At 42.6% G+C, this 15,886-nt stretch overlaps 1 protein-coding gene across 1 annotated transcript in view; it reads left to right on the top strand.

The window, feature by feature from the left end:
* MICU1 (mitochondrial calcium uptake 1) overlaps positions 1-15,886 on the top strand; it is a 263,538-nt gene that overhangs the window by 232,473 nt on the left and 15,179 nt on the right. The window contains exon 11 of the mRNA XM_069753326.1: positions 12,229-12,318. Within this exon, the coding sequence (XP_069609427.1) occupies positions 12,229-12,318 (90 nt within the window). The remainder of the gene's footprint in view (positions 1-12,228; positions 12,319-15,886) is intronic.

The following is a 15,886-nucleotide window of genomic DNA, read 5'->3' as shown; positions in this document are numbered from 1 at the left end:
ATACCTCCACGCAAGCATAGGGTTCAGCTTGTGGACAGATTGCTTCTTACAGCAGAGACGCAGAGGTGCATGTGAGCACCCCGGCAGACGAGCTCATTCAGATACACAGGATAGAAGGTGAAGGGTGGCACTCCGCTCACCTACGCTCCCCCGCCTCCAAGTCTTTATGTAACTCATAAAGAGGTTATTTTCACTCATCAATGTCCACGGAGTGCCACCCTTCATCTTCTCTTCTACTTATATAAACACTAAATAGAGGCCCGATGCTATCGCATTGGGAGAGCGGTAATGTCACGATGGGGGCAGGCTTTGCAGCGTTGAGAATCTCTCCCCCATGTGCTCACCCACCTATCCACTCTCTCTTTCCCCATGTGCTGACTTCTCTCGTCTGTGCTCTCTTCTTTGACCTGTCTACCCCATGTGTTATCCCCCTTGTCTGCTGTCTCTCTCCTTCCTGTGCTGTGTTCTCCCCTCATGTGCTGTCCCGTTTGAGCGGTCTCCCCCCTGTGCTCTGTCTCTCATGTGTGTGGTGCGTACGGCATATACACTGTGTGTGTGTGGTGCTTATGGCGTATACAGTGTGTGTGTGGTGCGTACGGCATACACAGTGTGGTGTGTATGGCGTATACAGTGTGTGTGTGGTGCGTACGGCGTATACAGTATGTGTGTGGTGCGTACGGCGTATACAGTGTGTGTGTGGTGCGTACGGCATATACAGTGTGTGGTGTGACGGTGTTCCGCTGGTAGTGCCATGCAAGAGGCTGGTACCACCAGCAGTTTCCATACTGAGACACCCATCACTTGGGTGTCCCAATATGGCAGTCGGTGAACTTCCGCCGCTTGGAATTCTGGGATCCGGACACATCTGGACAGAACAGCATGTGAAGACATTACAAGGTAAGTATATATTAAGATGTACTAAGTATATGTGGTCATGAGTGCAACCACAGTAATTAAAGGGTTACTCTACTACTTTTGCATTGATTAAGTGTCCTATGGATATGTCATCGATATCATATCAGTGAGGGTCTGACACCTGGCATTCCCACTGATCATCTGTCCTTGATGATGGCGGCAGCTGAATATTGGTAGCTCAGGAGATGAACAGCATTACTCTGTCAGCTCTGTAATGTCCATCTCCTGCTCATTCGATTAAGGGCAGATGAGATGTGCAGTACCCTATGTCTCAATTACACAGTTGTCCAAGTTGTGTTGTTCAGCTCTGCAGCTGCTAACATCTGGCCAGCACCGAGAACAGCTGGTCAGTGAGGATGCCGGGTGCTGGACCCCATCGATATAATTTATTTACCTATCCTTAGGATAGGTCATCAGTATAAAAGTAGCGGAGAAACCCTTTAATGTAGGTAGTGAGACGCAGCTTGTAGAAATGCATAACATCTATAAACAGCATCTTTTTAGTTTCTGGTAACAGGAGATTTTATAGATTTTTCAGACTGGAAAAAAATGTCTGTCATAAAGGTGGACAATTTTAGATGTGCATGTTACAGATGATTTTCAGAATATACCATCTTGTGTGTGTACATGAGAAGCCACACTGTTTCTTCCCATATGACTTGTAGGAAGTAGCTACAGGTAGACAAGTGGCTATGGGTTTACCATCCTCTCCCTCTTTATGAACTAAACTCTGCAGTAAGGGACAGAAAACAAAGTTGGGTAGTCCTTTACCTAAAGTATGGAGGTCGAAAAGAAATAGTAATAGACATATAGTATGTGAGTTGGACCTTAAAGATTATGCATTGTGTGAAGTGTAAAATGGGACACTTAGAAAATAATCATAACTGAAAATGGCCAATAGTTTCGTGTCTCTTTCTCCTAACCAGATAAATGTGTGTCTATGGTTACAGCCTTCAAATACATTTTGTATTGTCTCATCCTTTAGTCAAGTAGAAGAAGTATTGAAATAGGATACAGCAGAGGGACAGGTTTGAAACGCCTTACAACAGTCTTCTGGTGTTAAAAAAAGGAAAAAAAGTAGCAAAAAATGATGTAAAAAGTAGAAGAAATATTAGATGGATTTATGTGTATTATATGGGGGAGGAGAAGACTAGAAACAGTAACTCCGGTAAATCCTGTCACAGCCTTCTTTGTGTTGTGGCTGACTATCTGTGTATAATATTTAGTGAGTGAGACTGATTAACTCTTTACAGGCATCAGATTCTGTCTTTTGCAGCTTAACCCTTTACAAGCTGCTGTGTCCTCCTCTTCATGATTGATTAACCATTTAGAAGTATCTCTGCCCTCCTCCTTCATCTGGTCTGCGTATTACATAGGGACATCTTACTACATGGCATTACAAAACGATTTACCGTATGTTGTTAATTTCAGTCTCCTTGTTGGAGCTGAGGGAAATTTAATCAGGATTGGTTTTTCGTTGATTGCCATTTGGCATTCATTATTTTTTAAAAATTACCATGTTTGTTATTCTCTTTTGGTGACTTGGTATGAAAAATAGGTGAATCAAGTCTTCCATTAAATTCTATGGACTAGCGAGTCAACCAAATGGCTAAACAGACCAAACCCTCTTTAAGTTTTCCAATAAATTGTACTTTGCCCTCCTACTGATGTTCCAGCGTCTTATCTCTGCTGCAGCCAATCACTGAGCTCACTGCTGAAGTGTACAGACAAACAGCGGAGGAGGCAGCATAGTGCCTGTGCAGTACAACAATACTTACTGGGGGGCGTGGCCTGACTTCTGATGGTGCAGGTTGCATAGTGTGGGAGCTCCATTCCCAGGACTCATAAAGCGGCACACAGCAGTGCACAGACGGTGCTTTCTCCTCCAGAACTCCCCACTCCTGCTCCTTACCGTTCGGTGAGTGTATGGGGAAATCTAAAGCCGGCGCAGGGGACCCTTCCAGGCGCATTGTGGACTTCTTTGCAGCCACCCCTCAGCAGCCTCAGAGGCCCAAGATGGCGCCGCTTTCTCCTAGATCCTCCAGAGCTGCACGCCGAGGCTCTCAGTCTTCTGCCTCAAGCACAGCAGCAGCTGATCTCTCAGAGGCTCCAGTTACAGCAACGCTGCTCAGAGACATGCTTGGTGACCTCCGTACCTCCCTGCAGGAGGATATGCGTTCCATGATGGCAGAGCTCAGGGGGGAGGTGGAGGAGCTGGGAGGCCGCACGGATCATCTTGAAAATAAAATGTCCGAACTGGTAGCTTCTCACAATGATTTGTGGGAAGCTCATGATAACCTGCAGCTGCTTGTTACCAAAACTCATGCTAAAACCCTGGATTTGGAAGACAGATCCAGGAGAAATAATGTGAAACTAAGAGGCATTGCTGAATCAATTGGGGCTGATGATCTCAGAGCCTTTCTACAAGACTTTGTCATATCTGTTCTCCCACTTTATTCCAAAGATGAAGTTGTGATCGACCGTATTCATCGGATCCCTAAACCCTCAGGCCTTGACCCTGCGGTACTCAGAGATGTACTAGCTCGCATCCATTTTTTTGTTATGAAGGAGGAATTTCTGCAAGCACTAAGATCGAAGCCGTCGCTACCTGAACGATTTGCTACCATTGCAGTTTTCCCTGATCTGTCTCCAGGAACTCTAGCCCTCCGCAGGGCTTTTGCACCATACACCTCAATCCTGAGGGAAAAGGGTATATTATACCGCTGGGGTTTCCCCACCAAACTTTGCATTCGTAAAGACGGTTCATTTACCACGTGCCTATCCCCGTCGCAAGCAGCCAAGACCCTGTCCCAATGGGGTTTTGACCCTCCTGCGCCCACTCCTGCCTCTGCTTCCACCAAACCTGGAGGATCTGGTCCCCGGAGACGCCGTATTACCCCTGACTGGAAGGTCGCCTGAAGTGTCTATTTTAACCATTTCCTGGCTGGAAGAATTTATTTTTTCCTTTTTCCCACTCAGTTCTAGTTCTCGTTTTTTTTTTGTTTTTTTTCTCTTCTTTTTGCTTGCTGAGTTTTTTGCTGAGGCTGGTTCCTGGCAGGACTCCGCTCAGCATATTGCCCCATTGGTGAACTGTTTTCTATTTTCACCTCGGACTCAGGATTTCCCTGGATGTTCCCTTGTTTAAATGTTTGGATTTTGTATGTTTGTTTTTCCCTTCTCCCCCTTCCCTCCCTCTCCCCCCTCCTTTCCCTCTTCCCCCCCCCTCGTCGCAGATGGAGTTTGCGAGGTATCCCACGACATGTTTATGCTTTTTTTCTGGGTAATGGGTTTGCATATCTTCTTCAGCAAATTGTGTAACATATTACAATGAGTGTTTCTTTATATTCTATTAATGTTAACGGCCTCAACTCCCCTGGTAAGAGATCGATTGTCTGGCGTCAGCTCGCTAAATCCAAACACGATATTATATGCTTACAGGAGACTCATTTACTAGAACGGGACAATATAAGAATGTATTCGAATCTATACCCCCACCAATTTTTTGCGAATGGGAAGACCAAAAAGGCTGGGGTGGCAATTTTTTTTAGCAAGGCTAACTCTTTCCAGCTAATTAGTTCTACAGCCGACCCTGCGGGCAGATACATTATAATTTTATGTTTAATCAACAATACCCCTTACACCATTGCCTCTGTGTATGGCCCAAATTTTGGTCAGGTTAAATTTCTAAATAATTTATTTCAAATCTTAGGTAATTATCAGCATGGTCATAAATTAGTTGCCGGAGACTTCAACATTCCAGTATCCAAGAATCTGGACTGTTCATCGTCGGCCGTGGCCAGGGGTGATGCGGCCCAGCTGATTAGCTCCTACAATTTACACGATATCTGGAGATATCTCCATTGTAATGAGAGAGACTACACATTTTGGTCCCCTCGTCACGGTTCTTACAGTAGAATTGATTATATTTTAGTAGATGATGTCGCTCTCCCCCACTGCATGTCTGCAAATATAGGTAATATCACTTGGTCTGATCATGCTCCTGTGTCAGTCTCCCTAGAAGACCCTCTTGCAATCAGACCCCCTTCACACTGGCGCCTTAATGACCACCTTCTCTCTGAGCAAGCAAACTTTACACTAATTGAAAACTCTTTGCAGGAATTCTTTGCCTTTAATGACTCGGCGGATGTGCGTGAGGACTCCCTCTGGTTCGCTCACAAGGCAGTGGCTCGTGGCCTTTTCATTAAGATGGCTGCGACAGCTAAACGCAAGTATAACTTAAATCTTCAATCTGCCTTGGCTGAAGTGGCCCGGCTGGAGTCTTGCCACAAAGCCTGCCCCTCCCCTCAATTATTTTCCAATCTTTCTGATGCACGCCTGCGCCTTCGCCAGCTCCTCCTCCATAGAGCAGAAAATTCGCTCAGGAAATCGAAAGCCAAATTCTACTCCATGGGTGACAGGGCAGGCGCCTTACTAGCTAAACGCGTTAAAAAAAAAAAAGAAGCCCAAACCAAAATTGCTTATCTTCTTAAGTCAGATGGTTCTCGGATTTACAACCCAATTCATATTGCTGAAGAATTTGCCTCATACTACTCCTCATTATATAACCTAGATTCTGACGTAAATACTCCTCAACCTTCTCAGGACTCAATTAACGCTTTTATGAATAAAGCGAATCTCACCACTGTTAATCCGGAGCAGTTGTCGCTCCTTAACGCCCTATAGAAGCAATTGAAATCTCCCAAATAATCAAAGAGGCCAAAAAACGCTCTGCCCCGGGTCCAGACGGCTTTTCCTTCTCATACTACTCTCATTTTCTCACTATCCTCTCTCCTTTTCTCATTCGTTTATTTAACTACTGGCGCTCTATGGGTACTATTGAGAGAGAGGGTCTGGAGGCTTGTATTTCGACACTTCCTAAACCTGGGAAACCTATGACCTCTCCTGGCAATTTTCGTCCCATCGCCCTTTTAAATTGCGATGTAAAAATATATGCTAAGGTCTGGGCCAATAGGTTATTATCGGTGCTCCCATCCTTGGTTCACTCAGACCAGGTTGGGTTTGTCCCGGGTAGGCAAACTAGAGATGGTACGAGACGCTTGATCGACCTGCTGGATGTGGTGGAGAGGTGGAGCCTCCCCAGTGTGTTCCTATCTCTCGACGCGGAAAAGGCGTTCGATCGGGTGCACTGGGGCTATATAGCATCTACATTGCACAAATTTGGTCTTACTGGACAGATTTTTTCAGCTATTATGGCTTTGTATTCCAATCCTTGTGCCTCAGTTCACTCAGCCGGCTTTAAATCCCGTATATTTTCTATTTCAAATGGGACCCGGCAGGGTTGCCCCCTCTCCCCCATCATCTTTGCTTTAGTCATGGAGCCCCTGGCGGCGGTGTTTCTGGTTCGCTGGCTCATGTATGGTGGAGTTGCCCTAGTGTGCAAATATTTTGGCGTCAGGTTGAAGCGATTCTTTCAGAGGTGACCCATCTTCCTATCAACCTAACTGGCCCTTTAGCAATATTGGGTATATCTCTCTTGGACTTCCCATCTTCCCTTCAACCCATTATTTCTAATATTCTTGTGGCGGCCCGACAATGTATTGCAAAGCATTGGAAATCTTCTAATATTCCCTCCAGACCTGAATTGATATCCAAAATTAATCTGCACTTTAGTTATGAGTCGATTACTGCGGACTGTCTTGCAAAAAAGAATAAGTTCCTTACGTGGTGGGACCCTTGGGTCTCCTCACCCTTTATTTCCTCGCCTGACCACCATCCCCCTTCTTCTGCCAGCTGACTCAATTGTTTGATATCATAGCTATGTATGCGCCCATGTATTGTAATTTTTGTTTTGTTTCATTCTTGATCGTGGATATTTACATTTATGTCTGCCTCTTCCCCTCCCCCTCCCTCCCCCTTTTTCCTTCCCATGTTGCATTTTAATTGTACTCTGTTTTCTCAATAAAAATTGAATGGTTAAAAAAAAAAAAAAAAAAGACAATACTTACTGTAAGGCTGTGTGCACACGTTGCTGATTTTTTGTGTTTTTTAGCTATAAAACTGCAAAAAAAAACAGCATACATTATGCATCCCGTCATTTAGAATGAATTCCGCAATTTTTGTGCACACGATGCGTTTTTTTCCACGAAAAAAAAAGCATTGCGGTAAAAAACGCAGCATGTTCATTAATTTTGCGGATTTTTTTGCAGATTTCCCACTATATAATGCATTGGGAAATGTCCGGAAAATCTGCACCAAAAATCTGCAGTAAAAACGCGCAAAAAACGCATGCAGGTTTCTTGCAGAAAATTTCAGGTTTTTCTCAGGAAATCTCTGCAGGAAATCCTGAACGTGTGCACATAGCCTAAAACCCCTTGAAGTAAAAGACCGCCTGGTAAAAATCTCTTGTGGCTCCTTTTCCCTAGTGTATGTAAAACTTTTCAGACCCTCACCATCAGTACCAGCCCAATACATAATTTATTATAAGCACACAGACAACTGCCAAGGGGAATGTATATTATAAATAAACATTAAACACGTCTAATATCAAAGACTCTAAATATCGCTGTTTGTATCATTTATTTCTAACTGTAATATGTAAAAGATCTTGAGAAGTATTTAAAATGTGTAGTTTTATCTCCAAACACAGGAAGGCAGGGTAAATAATGATTAGAGAAGTGCTGGAAAGGAAATGACTTGCCATATACCGTAGTCGGTGTTAAGTGCTTTTGTGCATTTCATGTATTAAGAGACCTCCTGAAATTATAGTATAATTATTTTCAAAATTCTGACTTTTTTTTCCAAAGACCCTCATGTCCCCAGTGAGCTTAACAACTTCATACTCTCTTCTCCTGGTGCCTTGCAAGCTTGAGAGATACTATGAATGTTAGTAGTCTGCTTTTCAATAGCTCCGCATAAGGATTTTTTTTTCTGCATAGCTATAATTTAAATGTTTTTGTAGTTTTTTGGCTTGAATTGAATATGTTATTATATTTGCAGTTAGACTGGAGTTGTTTTGGACTAAAGAGGAGTTGATTCTGGTGGTCACTCACCATCAATACAGAACATATCCCATAGAACGGGACTATGGGATGGAGGATGTGTATGATGGGTATATGGGCACGGGACTATGGGATGGAGGATGTGTATGATGGGTATATGGGCACAGGACTATGGGATGGAGGATTGTGATGGGTATATGGGCACGGGACTATGGGATGGAGGATGTGTATGATGGGTATATGGGCATGGGACTATGGGATGGAGGATGTGTGATGGTTATATGGGTATGGGATTGGAGGATGTGTATGATGGGAATATGGGCACGGCACTATGGGATGGAGGATGTGTATGATGGGTATATGGGCTTGGCTCTATGGGATGGAGGATGTGTATGATGGGTATATGGGCATGGGACTATGGGATGGAGGTTATTTATGATGGATATATGGGCACGGGACTATGGGATGGAGGATAATCATAATTTGTTATAACTAACCACAGTTAGTTACTATGCCCGGGCAACGCCGGGCTCTTCAGCTAGTTATACTATATGAAGGACTATGAGGAATCCATTATACAGGGTGGTTCATTTACAGTGGGGCAAAAAAGTATTTAGTCAGTCAGCAATAGTGCAAGTTCCACCACTTAAAAAGATGAGAGGCGTCTGTAATTCACATCATAGGTAGACCTCAACTATGGGAGACAAACTGAGAAAAAAAAATCCAGAAAATCACATTGTCTGTTTTTTTATCATTTTTTTTGCATATTATGGTGGAAAATAAGTATTTGGTCAGAAACAAACAATCAAGATTTCTGGCTCTCACAGACCTGTAACTTCTTCTTTAAGAGTCTCCTCTTTCCTCCACTCATTACCTGTAGTAATGGCACCTGTTTAAACTTGTTATCAGTATAAAAAGACACCTGTGCACACCCTCAAACAGTCTGACTCCAAACTCCACTATGGTGAAGACCAAAGAGCTGTCAAAGGACACCTGAAACAAAATTGTAGCCCTGCACCAGGCTGGGAAGACTGAATCTGCAATAGCCAACCAGCTTGGACTGAAGAAATCAACAGTGGGAGCAATAATTAGAAAAAGGAAGACATACAAGACCACTGATAATCTCCCTCGATCTGGGGCTCCACGCAAAATCCCACCCCGTGGGGTCAGAATGATCACAAGAACGGTGAGCAAAAATCCCAGAACCACGCGGGGGGACCTAGTGAATGAACTGCAGACAGCTGGGACCAATGTAACAAGGCCTACCATAAGTAACACACTACGCCACCATGGACTCAGATCCTGCAGTGCCAGACGTGTCCCACTGCTTAAGCCAGTACATGTCCGGGCCCGTCTGAAGTTTGCTAGAGAGCATTTGGATGATCCAGAGGAGTTTTGGGAGAATGTCCTATGGTCTGATGAAACCAAACTGGAACTGTTTGGTAGAAACACAACTTGTCGTGTTTGGAGGAAAAAGAATACTGAGTTGCATCCATCAAACACCATACCTACTGTAAAGCATGGTGGTGGAAACATCATGCTTTGGGGCTGTTTCTCTGCAAAGGGGCCAGGACGACTGATCCGGGTACATGAAAGAATGAATGGGGCCATGTATCGTGAGATTTTGAGTGTAAACCTCCTTCCGTCAGCAAGGGCATTGAAGATGAAACGTGGATGGGTCTTTCAACATGACAATGATCCAAAGCACCCCGCCAGGGCAACGAAGGAGTGGCTTCGTAAGAAGCATTTCAAGGTCCTGGAGTGGCCTAGCCAGTCTCCAGATCTCAACCCTATAGAAAACCTTTGGAGGGAGTTGAAAGTCCGTGTTGCCAAGCGAAAAGCCAAAAACATCACTGCTCTAGAGGAGATCTGCATGGAGGAATGGGCCAACATACCAACAACAGTGTGTGGCAACCTTGTGAAGATTTACAGAAAACGTTTGACCTCTGTCATTGCCAACAAAGGATATATTACAAAGTATTGAGATGAAATTTTGTTTCTGACCAAATACTTATTTTCCACCATAATATGCAAATAAAATGTTAAAAAAACAGACAGTGTGATTTTCTGGATTTTTTTTTCTCAGTTTGTCTCCCATAGTTGAGGTCTACCTATGATGTAAATTACAGACGCCTCTCATCTTTTTAAGTGGTGGAACTTGCACTATTGCTGACTGACTAAATACTTTTTTTCCCCACTGTATATGGATACACCTAAATAAAATGGGAATGGTTGGTGATATCAACTTTCTGTGGTGATGTGGTGGTGCACCATCTTGGGTGTCAGGTCCGAGCATTCCTACATGAACAGTTTCCTGGAAAGTGGATTGGTCATCGTGGGCCAGATGAATGGCCACCAAGGTCTCCCGATCTGACCCCCTTAGACTTTTATCCTTGGGGTCATCTGAAGGCAATTGTCTATACTGTAAAGATACGAGATGTGCAGCATCTGAAACAACTGATACTGGAAGCCTGTGCTAGCCTTTCTTCTGTGGTGTTGCCATCAGTGTCAAGAATGGGAGAAGAGGGTTATATTGACAATCCAACACAATGGGCAGCACTTTGAACACATTTTATAAGTGGTAATAGACTTGTAAATAACTCATGAAAGAATAAAGTTACATTAAAACCAAGCACACCATTGTTTTTCTTGTGAAATCCTCAATAAGTTTGTGTCACATGACCCTCTTCCCATTGAAAAAAAATAGTTGGATCCAAAATGGCCAACTTCAAAATGGCCGCCATGGTCACCACCCATCCTGAAAAGTTTTCCAACTTCCATATACAGTACTAATGTGCCACAAACACATTCCCCATTTTATTTAGGTGTATCCATATAAATGGCCCACCCTGTATTATATGGAGGCCTATGAGGAGTCCATTATATTATATAGAGGCCTATGAGGAGTCCATTATATTATATGGAGGCCTATGGAAAGTGCATTATTTCCCCTCTCGTATGCCATGTTTCTCTCCCTCTTCTCATATGCCATGTCTCTCTCCCCCCTCTCTTATGCTATGTCTTTCTCCCCCCATCATATGCCATGTGTCTCTACCTCCTATCATATGCCATGTGCCTCTCCCCCTCTCATGTCATGTCTCTCACCCCTCTCTCATGTGCCATGTCTTTCCCCCGTCTCATATGCCATGTCTCTCACCCCTCCTCTCATATGCCATGTTGAGAAGAGACCCCATCCTTGCTCTGTTTCTCACAGAAACTAAGAGCAAGGATGAGGTCTCTTCGCCACCAAATTACAGATGAAAACAATTTTTAAAAATGTATCGGTGGCCAAACATTTCTGTGGTCCAGGACAAAACAAGAACAATATGAAAGTTGTCATATTAGAGGGCAACTTTAAATCATAAAAACATTGAAGGGTTTGGGAATACAAACTCATTACAGTCTTTTATTTACTTTACACAACTAAATAATGACTGTCTACAAAATCTGAGGAATCTGCCCCAGAGACAGTGAGGGCACCAGCCCTCTGATCTCACTTGGATATTGGGATTATACATTTTTCACACCACTAATCTAATCCAATTAAGGATTCATTCTCTTAGCTCAGTGTTTATTTAAATTTCCATTTATTACGCCATGCACACCAGGGGCGTGGAGTAAGTGTGCATTTTGATTGAGTCTGTATAAAATGGACAGACTCCGACTTCTAAAATATATATAAAATTGGGTAGAGTAGTTCAGTGCAAGATGTGCTATAAATCTTTTCATAAGAATTTGTGAAAGTTATGAAATGTCGTATAAATGTCTGATCTAAGGATCTCTGCTTTTAGTGGAGATGAATCTGTGCTTCACTTTCTGTACATGCTCAGTGACCAGTGCTGTGGAGTTAGAGGTTTGGCTTCTGACTCCACAGCCCTGAACACACCCATCATACAGATCTGCATTGTAGGCTGCTATGGACCAAAGCTTCCTACTAGGAAACAGTGAATACAAATATATTGAAGATTCCTGACACGTCCGCAAAGCAACAAAACTATAAACATAAGTAACTTAGGAAAATTGCTTTATTGTGCATCCAGTATTGAAAACATAGGTGTGGCAGATGTGGAGGAACTCTTTATGGGTAGCCATTAGGTCCTTATTGATCTAATGTGCAGGTTCTGCGTCTTCATTCTGATTTTTTGGAAGGCTTCAATTCTTCCAGCGTTTTAAGACATTGAAAGTTGTAAAATCAATAGTCTTACTTTACATAAGTTATTTCTTATGACATGCAGCGCTCACAAACGCTAATAAGAGCTAAATCACACCCAGCTCCCTTGTTGTGTGTACCCTTGGGATTTGTATTTTAATGGCCTTCATTTATGACTCTGCTCCCTTGTTGTTCTATCTCCAGTTACTATGCAGCAAGTTGCCAGGACGGTGGCGAAGGTGGAGCTCTCAGACCATGTTTGTGATGTAGTCTTTGCTCTCTTCGACTGTGACGGTGAGTATGCATAATCATTTCTATTTATTCATGGCTTCTCAACCACAAGGTTCCCTACAGTTGCACTCAGGGGAATTTCACATGGCCATTCTACATGGTAATAATTTATTTTTTTTTACCTCCGAGGCCTGCTTCATTACTGTTATGCGCTTTATTTTACCCTTCTCGATCGTTTGATATTGACAGACCTCTTTAAGGTGTATTGTTTATTTCAAGACAATAAATTTTAGAGTTGGGTTTGCTCATACAGTGGTGCTTGGACTGCACACATATATATATATATATATATATATATATATATATATATATATATATACCGTATACCACAATATACATTATATACAGTGGGGCAAAAAAGTAATTAGTCAGTCAGCAATAGTGCAAGTTCCACCACTTAAAAAAATGAGAGGCGTCTGTAATTTACATCATAGGTAGACCTCAACTATGGGAGACAAACTGAGAAATAAAAATCCAGAAAATCACATTGTCTGTTTTTTTAACAATTTATTTGCATATTATGGTGGAAAATAAGTATTTGGTCAGAAACAAACAATCAAGATTTCTGGCTCTCACAGACCTGTAACTTCTTCTTTAAGAGTCTCCTCTTTCCTCCACTCATTACCTGTAGTAATGGCACCTGTTTAAACTTGTTATCAGTATAAAAAGACACCTGTGCACACCCTCAAACAGTCTGACTCCAAACTCCACTATGGTGAAGACCAAAGAGCTGTCAAAGGACACCAGAAACAAAATTGTAGCCCTGCACCAGGCTGGGAAGACTGAATCTGCAATAGCCAACCAGCTTGGAGTGAAGAAATCAACAGTGGGAGCAATAATTAGAAAATGGAAGACATACAAGACCACTGATAATCTCCCTCGATCTGGGGCTCCACGCAAAATCCCACCCCGTGGGGTCAGAATGATCACAAGAACGGTGAGCAAAAATCCCAGAACCACGCGGGGGGACCTAGTGAATGAACTGCAGAGAGCTGGGACCAATGTAACAAGGCCTACCATAAGTAACACACTATGCCACCATGGACTCAGATCCTGCAGTGCCAGACGTGTCCCAATGCCTAAGCCAGTACATGTCCGGGCCCCTCTGAAGTTTGCTAGAGAGCATTTGGATGATCCAGAGGAGTTTTGGGAGAATGTCCTATGGTCTGATGAAACCAAACTGGAACTGTTTGGTAGAAACACAACTTGTCGTGTTTGGAGGAAAAAGAATACTGAGTTGCATCCATCAAACACCATACCTACTGTAAAGCATGGTGGTGGAAACATCATGCTTTGGGGCTGTTTCTCTGCAAAGGGGCCAGGACGACCGATCCGGGTACATGAAAGAATGAATGGGGCCATGTATCGTGAGATTTTGAGTGCAAACCTCCTTCCATCAGCAAGGGCATTGAAGATGAAACGTGGCTGGGTCTTTCAACATGACAATGATCCAAAGCACACCGCCAGGGCAACAATGGAGTGGCTTCGTAAGAAGCATTTCAAGGTCCTGGAGTGGCCTAGCCAGTCTCCAGAGCTCAACCCTATAGAAAACCTTTGGAGGGAGTTGAAAGTCCTTGTTGCCAAGCGAAAAGCCAAAAACATCACTGCTGTAGAGGAGATCTGCATGGAGGAATGGGCCAGCATACCAACAACAGTGTGTGGCAACCTTGTGAAGACTTACAGAAAACGTTTGACCTCTGTCATTGCCAACAAAGGATATATTACAAAGTATTGAGATGAAATTTTGTTTCTGACCAAATACTTATTTTCCACCATAATATGCAAATAAAATGATAAAAAAACAGACAATGTGATTTTCTGGATTTTTTTTTCTCAGTTTGTCTCCCATAGTTGAGGTCTACCTATGATGTAAATTACAGACGCCTCTCATCTTTTTAAGTGGTGGAACTTGCACTATTGCTGACTGACTAAATACTTTTTTGCCCCACTGTACATGTAATGTCAATCTGTACCCATTGCATACTCACCAGATACATTCTCGCTGGCCCATACAATAGTACACTAATATGTGCCATTTCTCTCGCGTTCAGGTATAGTATAATGGACAGGAGATAGACGAGTGTCCTATCAACGCCTGAGGACCTTTCTATTCCTACATTTTGGGGAGTATGGAGGCCCACAATCAGTTGGGGTTCTTTTTGAATTTTCTATCTTTCTTACCATGTTTTTTCCCCATGTAAAGCTCAAGTCATGGTTCCGCTGGTCAGATTTCTAGGATTTAAGATGTTTTTTTAGTTTTATTATTTGAAATCACAAAAATAGTAATAACTCACAAGTAGAGTTGAGCGAATATGTTCTGATTTGGTCGCCGAATCTGAATTTGCCATATTCGTGCCATATTGGTTTTTCCAAACAATTTTATTAACATTTTAAACCAAAACAAGACATAGGGAGAGCAAGGTTAACATAAATGCAATGGCATGAAGCATAAGGCTATGTGCACACGTTGCGGATTAGGTTTAGGAATGTCTGGTGCGGATTCTGCCTCTCCTGGCAGAAAACGCACCTGCGGATTTGTCACGTTTTTTGTGCGGTTCCGCAGCGTTTTTTGTGTGTTTTTGCTGCAGTTTTCTTGCAGATTTGCTGCGTTTTTTTACCCCTGTAGTTTTTTATAATGGAATGGGTACAAAAACGCTGCAGATTCACAAAAAAGTGACATGCTACTTCTTTTAAACCGCAGCGTTTCCGCAGCGGATTTTCCGCAAATTGTGCACAGCATTTTTTTTTTCTCATTGATTTACATTGTACTGTAAATGAATTGCGGATCTGCAGCGTTTCTGCACCTCAAAAAACGCTGCGGATCCGCAGAGAATCCGCAACGCGTGCACATACAGTACCCTAAAAGTAAAAATAGAATAAAATAAAATAACAAAACAATAAATACAGTAAATTCTTATGGAAATATTTCCAGCCAGCGAGACCATTTTTTAAAAAAAAGGAAGGAAATGAGCCATTCAGTAACGCCAATTTTTGTTCATAGGATTTATGCAAAGCCAGTTTGTCAATAATTTCTTGTGAACAGGGTATTTTAGAAGATTTCCAAAAAAAGCAATAGCATTCTTAGAAACTAAAAGCATATGTATAACAAGTTTCCTAAAAGGTGGAGTCAATTGATCTGCATTCAACAAAAGCAGGGCCAACTGAAGAGACAGAGAGAAATCCGAACGTTTAATAGAAATAAGAGAAGGGATTTTGTTCTGTCTTCCTCCACGTAGGATTCTGTGTGGATTCCAACATACGGCTAAACCTTCATCCACATCCCAGTAAACAGACTGTGTTGATGCTTAAGTCTTATTTATTAGGGTGATGATAACCAAAACTATAACGTTGAACAACAATGGTGGACAGTATTCGTAGTAGATGATCGAATAGTGAATGATGTTGATGTACAAAGTGGATGTTCAGTGAATAATCATAGTGGATGACTGATCATAGTGGATGACTGGTGAAAAACTGTAAAGAATAACAGCATTTCAGTATATGCACATACAAGGTGCAATCACATAAATAACTGGGACATAACAGCAAGAATTATACAGAGTGCATTACA

This window comes from Ranitomeya imitator, chromosome 2, assembly GCF_032444005.1.
Source record: "Ranitomeya imitator isolate aRanImi1 chromosome 2, aRanImi1.pri, whole genome shotgun sequence".
NCBI classification, from domain to species: Eukaryota; Metazoa; Chordata; class Amphibia; order Anura; family Dendrobatidae; genus Ranitomeya; species Ranitomeya imitator.
This window is presented reverse-complemented; position numbering and strand designations above follow the sequence as displayed.